The sequence below is a fragment of the Ovis canadensis genome, chromosome 19 (assembly GCF_042477335.2).
Source record: "Ovis canadensis isolate MfBH-ARS-UI-01 breed Bighorn chromosome 19, ARS-UI_OviCan_v2, whole genome shotgun sequence".
In the NCBI taxonomy this organism is placed as follows: Eukaryota; Metazoa; Chordata; class Mammalia; order Artiodactyla; family Bovidae; genus Ovis; species Ovis canadensis.
The window spans coordinates 31,383,106-31,390,455 of NC_091263.1; the positions used below are offsets into that span (position 1 = coordinate 31,383,106).

At 57.9% G+C, this 7,350-nt stretch overlaps 1 protein-coding gene across 1 annotated transcript; it reads left to right on the forward strand.

The window, feature by feature from the left end:
* The first annotated feature begins 352 nt into the window (after window positions 1–352).
* Window positions 353–7,145, forward strand: PRRT3 (proline rich transmembrane protein 3). The gene is made up of 4 exons (XM_069560827.1): window positions 353–419; window positions 2,980–4,054; window positions 4,266–4,421; window positions 5,021–7,145. Exons 2-4 carry the CDS (start codon window positions 3,037–3,039, stop codon window positions 6,778–6,780), a joined length of 2,934 nt encoding a protein of 977 aa, XP_069416928.1. The 5' UTR covers window positions 353–419; window positions 2,980–3,036; the 3' UTR covers window positions 6,781–7,145.
* Window positions 7,146–7,350: the final 205 nt, after the last annotated feature.

Genomic DNA, 7,350 nt, shown 5'->3' on the forward strand with positions numbered 1-7,350 from the left:
GCAGAAGGATATACATCACGCTGTAGGTAGGATTTACCTGTAGGAGGTCCCTAGTATGTATGTATGTATTATAAGGAGCTACAAAGGGAATGAGCTCCCCGTCCCAGGAGGTATGCAAACAGAGACTGACTGCCCTGTTTTCAGGGATGCTGCTGAAGTGATTTCCACATCCTTCCGAGGTGGCCTGTCTTCCCTTCTTAGCCCTGAGACTCTCTCAGAGAGGGGAGGTTGGGACTGGGAGAAGAAGCCACCCCTAAGGGGAAAGGGTTAAGCTGGGACGGCACTCCTGTGGGCGGGCTCCCCGATCGGCAGCGCTGGGCTCTGTTAGCCAAGTCTGAGCATCTCAGAGGATGCGGCGTGGAGAGCAGCTTCAGGGACGCGCGCAAGGTGAACGCGGGGGCTGCCAGCTCGGCGCCCAGGTGAGGAGCTGGACTAGGGAGGGGGCAGTGGAGGGGCCCCAGCAGGGAGCATGGCCTGCAGCCCCCGTCTCAGGTGCGAGCGGCAGGGTCTGCACTAGCGCCTACCCCCACCCAGGACACTGCGGGAAGGCGCGGAGCCAGGGGAGAGGAGATGAAGGAAAAGGAGAGGTAACCCGAGATGGACCGGCTCCTGAGGCTGCCCTGCGGCCGGCGGCACCCTCCCCCCAGGACGGCCTCTCCCCAGTCCCTGGGGTAGGGAGAACACCCTCCCCACTAAAAAAAAGAAAAAAAAAATATCTTCAGCAGTTGGAACCCAGATCTGGGCGGCCCCCTGCTCATCCGGAGATGACTACATCTCTTGGATCGGGGGTGGTGAGCAGATGGCATATGTTTATCCTTGAAGGCCCAACTCTATTGCCTCCTCCTCTGCAAAACCTTCTCGGACCCCTTGTGTAAACTGAGCCAGTGCGGGTTCCACAGCCCCTGCTATAGCCATTGGCAGCCTGTGTGACCTTGGCTGAGTTGCTCAGCCTCTCTGAACCTTGCTTTTTTCCCCTATGAATGGATATACCCACACCTGCTTGTACCGGGAGGGGTGGATGAAATCGGGGACATGCAGCTAAGCTTAGCACAGGAGCCTAAGTGGGGATGAACTCGACAAAGGAGAACTGTTATTAACCAGCGCCTGTGTCCGTGGCCTTCCAGTTCTTCCCCCTCAGCTCGACCCCACTCTGGACCCTGGAACTGAGCCTTCTCTTGGGGTCCCCAGCACCTAGCCTGGGCCAGGTTTGAGCAATGAACTAACTCAGTTGAGGCAGAGACTAAACTCAGTTTGGGGGATGGGTTTAAGCGATCTTTGATTCCCCCTAAAATTACCTACAAGCTTTGGTGAACCTGGACATTTCCCTGGGGAGGCCACCTGGCATTTTCTTCAGCTTCTCAAGGTGTCTGCGAGCCACCAAGTATTAGGAACTTGGGAGCTTTGAGCACAGCTGGTCCCCAGAGAGGAATCAACAGGGTCTCTGCCCTTAAATTCACCCAGGCACTGTCCCCCTCTGCTGGCTGTGGGGTTCCTTCCTGCCTCCTGCCTACATTAGGGACTCTCAGGAAGGGGAACTGTAAGGGAATATACTTGGGCTAGGCTTACGCAGTGACTGGAGACAAGAAATAAAAGACACAGCCCTTGAGAAGCCCCAGGAGGGTGGGGGAGACAGAAGGTTACTATGCTATGTGACTGGTGTGATGGGAAGGGGTGGAGAAGGTGTCAGGGAAAGAAATACTCGAGCTGAAACAAGCCACTGTCATATCCTACCTGGATTTCTGTACTGGCCTCTCCCCCCCTTTTAAAAGACTTCTCAGATCTCCCTTGTAACTTCTCTGCTTGTCATCTCCCTTGGCTTCCTGGGTGGGAATAAAATCCAGGTGCCTTTTTGTGGGTTTTGAGAAAGCCCTGCCTCCCTGACTTTATCTCCCTCTGCTCCTTTCTCCTGCATCTGCTGTGCTCCCTCTGCCTGCTGAAGGGCCTTTGCACTTGCTGTTTCCTCCAGCAAATGCTTTTCCTGGATATCATCTAATGGGTGACTCCTTCCCATTCTGTATTTAGCTCAAATGTCACCTGAGTGGCCTTTCTTGCACTCCTGTGTAAAGTCATCCCCCAGTCTTCTATTTCTTACTCCTGTTTTATGTTCTCCACAGCCCATCTTTTTTAAAAGTATTCATTGTCTGTCTTTTACCTAGAACACCAGCTCCATGCAGGCAGAGATCTTGCCAGTCTTGTTCACTGCTTTATCCCCCAGGCTTGGCACACAGTACGTGCTCCAATTATTTGTTGACATGGTTAGAGGGTTGGTGAGAAAGAAAGCTTTCTGGGCAAAAGGAAAAGTCAGAGGGCTCTAATGCTTATTCAGCTCCATTTATGGGCCTGGCCCATCATGTGTTTTGTTATGTCTTATAAGAGGCCATTGGAGTTAGGTACTATTATTATACCCATTTTACGGATAGGAAAACCATGATGTGGAGGGGAAAAGTCAGTCACCCAGAACTGGTGAAGCTGGGATTCAAACCCAGGTCCCTCCTCAAAGGCAGGGGCATATTCCTCTCCCTCTCCACTTCTGTAATTTTTGAGCTGGGCCTTCAAGAATAGGATTAAAAAATATATATATATATATAAATATATATATATATATTTATATATATAAAGGATTTCAGCAAGTGAAGGAGAAGGGAGATGGCATTCCAGCCTGAGGGAAGAGCAGTATCGAAGGCGTGGAGTGTCAGGCAGTTCTGTGGGTGCTGAGGGATAGGTGAGCAGCCTGGTGTGGCCTTGGGAGGCCAGGAGAGGACCTTATATTCTCTCCTGAGGGCAATGGGGAACCACTGAAGGTTCTGAATTATGGCAAGTGGCATGACCAGAGAGGTGATGTTAAAGGACTCTGGGTAGCATGCAGAGGCTGAATAGGAAGGAATGGGCAGAGAGGAAGCTGTTTCTTTCCCACCCGCCCCCGGTGGGTAGCCGTGGAAGACCACCCCCTCGTGTGCCATCCGCCTCTCCTTTTTTCAGGCTCATCCGGTGAGGACGGGAAGCGGAGGGCTCAAGGCCCAGGCATCAGCGTGGAGCATGGCCCCCAGCCCCTGGGGCTGTGTGGATGGCCTCCTGCTGCTGTTGCCCTTGCTGTCCCTGGGGACCAGCCCTGCCCTGGGCCGGGGCCTTCCCAGACCCCTTGAAGACTCAGAACCACACTTGACCCCTGGAGCCCGCGAGAAGGGCCTTCTTGACACGGAGCGTCGGGCCTTCGACTTCTTCTGGGAGAAGCCCCTAGACGAGAGCCCCTGGAATGCCAGTGTCCCCCAGGTCCCTGCTGAGAAGATGCCAGAGAGGCCTGAAGACGCCCTTGGCCCAGCCCTGCATGGACCTAAAGCAGCCCATGGGGCTCAGAGAGAAGGACTCCCAGTGACCGATGACCTCCAGGTGGCTCAAGGGCCAATTTCTCAGGGCTGGACAGGACCTCCTGACTCACAGGAGCCTATGGAGCAAGAAGCACCAGTCCCCTATCCAGTGGGGCCCCCTCACCTCCCTTTCTTCCCCACAACTCCCAGACTCCAACTCGGGCTAGTCACAGTTCCTCCCACATCGGCGGAACCTGGAGGCCAAGTGGGACAGCTACCACCTAGCGATGAGGGTCTACTGGCCAAAGGCAAGACCAGGGTCTCGGAGACATTTTCCTGGGACCACAGGGGCCCTTCCCCAACTCTTGTGCCCCACCCGGGTATTGTGGCGAGGCCAGGGCTGGAAGAACAGGGTGGGGGTGAGGAGGACTTCCAAGAGGCAGCTCAAGGCCCCCTTTCCACCCAGCAGGGTCCAGCAGCCCCTGATACTGGCTCAGTATCACCAGCTGAGGGGGCATCCTCTCAGGAGCCTGAGTCCCAGCCAGACCTGGCACTGGCCAGAAGCCTTCCTCCTGCTGAGGAGCAGCCCATGGAGCTGCCCAAGATGGCTGGAGGTGGGGAGGCCTGGGAGGTCAGTTTTTCAAGTCCCTCCCCCAAAGAGGCTCACCTCCCTGATGTCAGGGGCTCACCAGGACCCCAGCCGTCAGATCTCCCAGCCTCAGAGACTTCTGATGGGCAGCCCAAACCAGGTAGGTATCAAAGTGAGGGTGCTGATCAGGGCTGGGAGGGGCAGTGTTCCAGGGCGTCTGGATGTCCCCATTTCTGTGTGACCTCTGGTCCCTCTGGGTCCCATTTACCTCATTCTGGCAAATGAGGGTGATCATGCCTCTCTCCTGGAGGATTAGATTTGGGGGAATGCTAGAGGGTCAGGCAAAGCGATGACTGCTTTTTTTATTTCAGAGTTGGCAGCAATTAATGGAGCAGATCCCATCTCTCCTCAGCGGGTGAGAGGTGCAGTGGAGGCCCCAGGTACCCCCAAGTCCCTCATCCCTGGCCCCTTGGACCTTGGCCCAACTGCAAACCGAACAGAGAGCCCTGTGGGATCCCTGAAGCCAGGTGAGGGCATGGCTGGGGGGTTGGTGAGAGTGGGTACTCTGGAATAAAAGAACCTGTGTGAAGCATACAGGGGAGGGGTGGGGAATGAATGGGGATGAATGCCTCCTTAAAGGAACTGACCAACAACTTCAAACAATTTAGGATAATAAACTACTACTCACTGGGTACTCTGGGAGAAGTCATTTGCACTCTGGTGACTAGAAAAGTCTTAAATTAAATTAACATGGGTTTGTTTAGTGCAAGAGATTCTCCAACTCCCACAATTCACTGGAGGAGCTTTGAAAAAATTCCAAAGCACAGGCCCCGGCAAGAGGAATTCTGATTGAGTTGATCTCCAGGTGATTCTAATATGCAGCCCCTAAGGAGAACTGCTGATCTCTCAATAAAAATGGCAGGACACATCCACTTAACCCTTAGTGGGTGTTGGGGACTATGCTAAACGTTTAATCCTCACCGCAACCCAAGGAGGGGGGTGCTGTTACCATCCCCATTTTACAGATGTGCTTGGCAAAGTTATATAACTTGTTCACCACACCGGAGCATGATGGGAAATCAAAAGCACTTTTCAAAGGGCTATTTTAATATTGTTATTATTGCAGATGAAGCCGAGGAGTGGCCGGGGCGCCCCCAAAGCCATCCCCCAGCACCCCCTGTCCAGGCCCCCTCGACGTCTCGCCGGGGCCTCATTCGGGTCACCACGCAGCGCGCCCTGGGCCAGCCACCCCCTCCGGAGCCCTCAGCCAGCTCCGTGGCATCAGTCCCTGCCTCCAGCCCCCCAGCCAACGCCACGGCACCCCCTCTGCGCTGGGGTCCCCTGCGACGGGTGCTGAGCTTTTCCTGGGAGCTGCACGTTTACGGGGTGGGGGTGGTCTTCCTGCTGCCCGCATTATTGGCACTGGCCTCACTGGCAGCTGCCCCTGCTGGGCCCCGGCTGGCGCTGGTAGCAGCGGTGCTGGTGCTGGTAGCGGCGGGGCTGCGATCCGCCTACATGCTCACCGACCCATATGGCTCGCAGGCACGGCTGGGTTTACGCGCCGGCCTGGTGCTCTACAATCTGCCCTTCCCCTTGCTGCTCACCGCGCTGGCGGCCCTGACCTTGCTGGGCCTGGGCGCGGGGCTGCCACAGCAGCTGCAGAACCCACTCCTCCTGGGAGCACTGGCGTTGGTGCACGGCTTGGGGCTGCTCGCCGCAGACCTGCTGTCGGTGAGGCCTGCGCTAAACCTCCTGGCCCAGGGCTTATCGTGCGCCTGGGGCGCGGCCGTGGCTCTGGGCACTCTCTGTCTGTGCCGTCGCCGCCTGTTGGATGGGCCGAGGGTCTGGGATGCCAGCCCGGGCCCGAGGCTGCTGGCCGTGGCCGGCGCGCTGGGGCTGCTGGCCAGCGGCTTGCAGCTGGCGGCAGCGCTCTGGCTGTACCCGGGCCCGGGCCGGGTGGGCCGCTTCTCGTGGGCTTGGTGGGGCGTCCACTTCTGGCTGCGCCTGCTAGAGCTGACATGGGCACTCACCCTGGCGCTGGCCGCTCTGGCCGCCGCGCGGCCCAGGCCGCCCACAGAGCACGCTTGCTGGGCTAAGCTGCTGCGCCTGGCGTGCCCCACGCCCTCTAGCAAGAGCGAGGTGCCGGAGCGGCCCAACAACTGCTATGCGGGGCCCAGTGGCGTCAGCGCAGGTACCCTGGACATCAGCAAGAGCCTTATCCGCAATCCAGCGGAGGGTGGGCCTCCAGCCACGCCCAGCTCCGGCGCCTGGGGTTCGGCTGCGTCGCTGAGCCGCGGTCCCCAGGGTGGCCCCGGACTGTCCCGCAGCAGCGTGGGGCCGGCGCCATCAATAAGCGAGCTGGACCTGCGGCCGCCGTCACCCATCAACCTGAGCCGCAGCATCGATGCCGCGCTCTTCCGAGAGCACTTGGTCCAAGACAGCGTCTTCCGACGCTGCGGCCTCCGCTGCCTGGCCTCCCCGCCGCCCGGGGGCGCGCTGCGGTCGCGCCGGGGCAGCCACCCCGACGCCGAGCTCGACGGCTTGGGCTCTTCGCTCCTCCGAGGCCGCTGCCGGTCGCTCAGCGATGTGCGCGTGCGCGGCCCGGTCCCGCCACACGTGGTGGACGAAGCTGACGCGGCGGCTTCCGGCAGCTCCGTGGACAGCTTCTCCCGGGGCTCGCTCAAGATCAGCTGGAACCCGTGGCGCCACGGGCTGTCGTCGGTGGACAGTCTGCCCCTGGATGAGCTGCCCAGCACAGTGCAGCTACTGTCTACCCCAGCTCCCGCCCCGGCTCCCGCGCGGCCTGGGGAGCCCCAGAATGGAGTCCAGCCTCGCTGCAAGACGGGAGACTCACGCAGCGCCTCCAGTGACACCATCGAGCTCTGAGAGGTCCAGAAACTCAGGACCGGGGCCCCGAGCACAGCAGACCTTCTGGGACTCTGAGCATTTGAAAGACATTCCAGGAGTATTCCTGGGCCTCCAACTGAATGCAACCTCTGGAGACAGCCAGACATGAACCCACCCCCCAGCCCAGGATTTTTGTTTTTTAAAATATCTCTATTTTTTTCAGCGGGTATTTTGCACAGAGGCCAAGACTTATGCGGAATACAGGGTGGACATGCACGGATTTGAGAATGGGGAACAGGGTGCAGGTGCCCGAAACATCTCCTCCAGATTCCCCAGGGTGGAGATGAGTCTTGCTTGTCCAGACTGTCCTCTTTGTGCCAAAGAAATAAACCCTTAGGACTTGGCTCATGCCTCCTTCTGCCCTTGCCAGGATCCTGTTTAGAGGAGATGGCCCCCTTCACCCACCCACCTAGTAATTCAAGTCCTGTGTGTACAGTGGAAGGGAGGAATTCCAAAGGAAAGGGCACTCAACTTTCCAAGGCTTTTTTGTTTTTTGGTCTGCATCGGGTCTTCCTTGCTGTGTGTGGGTTTTCTCTAGTCTTGGCCAGT

What these genes read in the sequence shown, in the direction of transcription:
- PRRT3 (XM_069560827.1), top strand. Translation starts at nt 3,037, where the DNA reads ATGGCCCCCAGCCCCTGGGGCTGTGTGGATGGCCTCCTGCTGCTGTTG. An exon ending in TGATGGGCAGCCCAAACCAG is followed by an intron (nt 4,055 to 4,265) that starts GTAGGTATCAAA and finishes TTTTTATTTCAG; the next exon opens with AGTTGGCAGCAATTAATGGA. An exon ending in TGTGGGATCCCTGAAGCCAG is followed by an intron (nt 4,422 to 5,020) that starts GTGAGGGCATGG and finishes TTATTATTGCAG; the next exon opens with ATGAAGCCGAGGAGTGGCCG.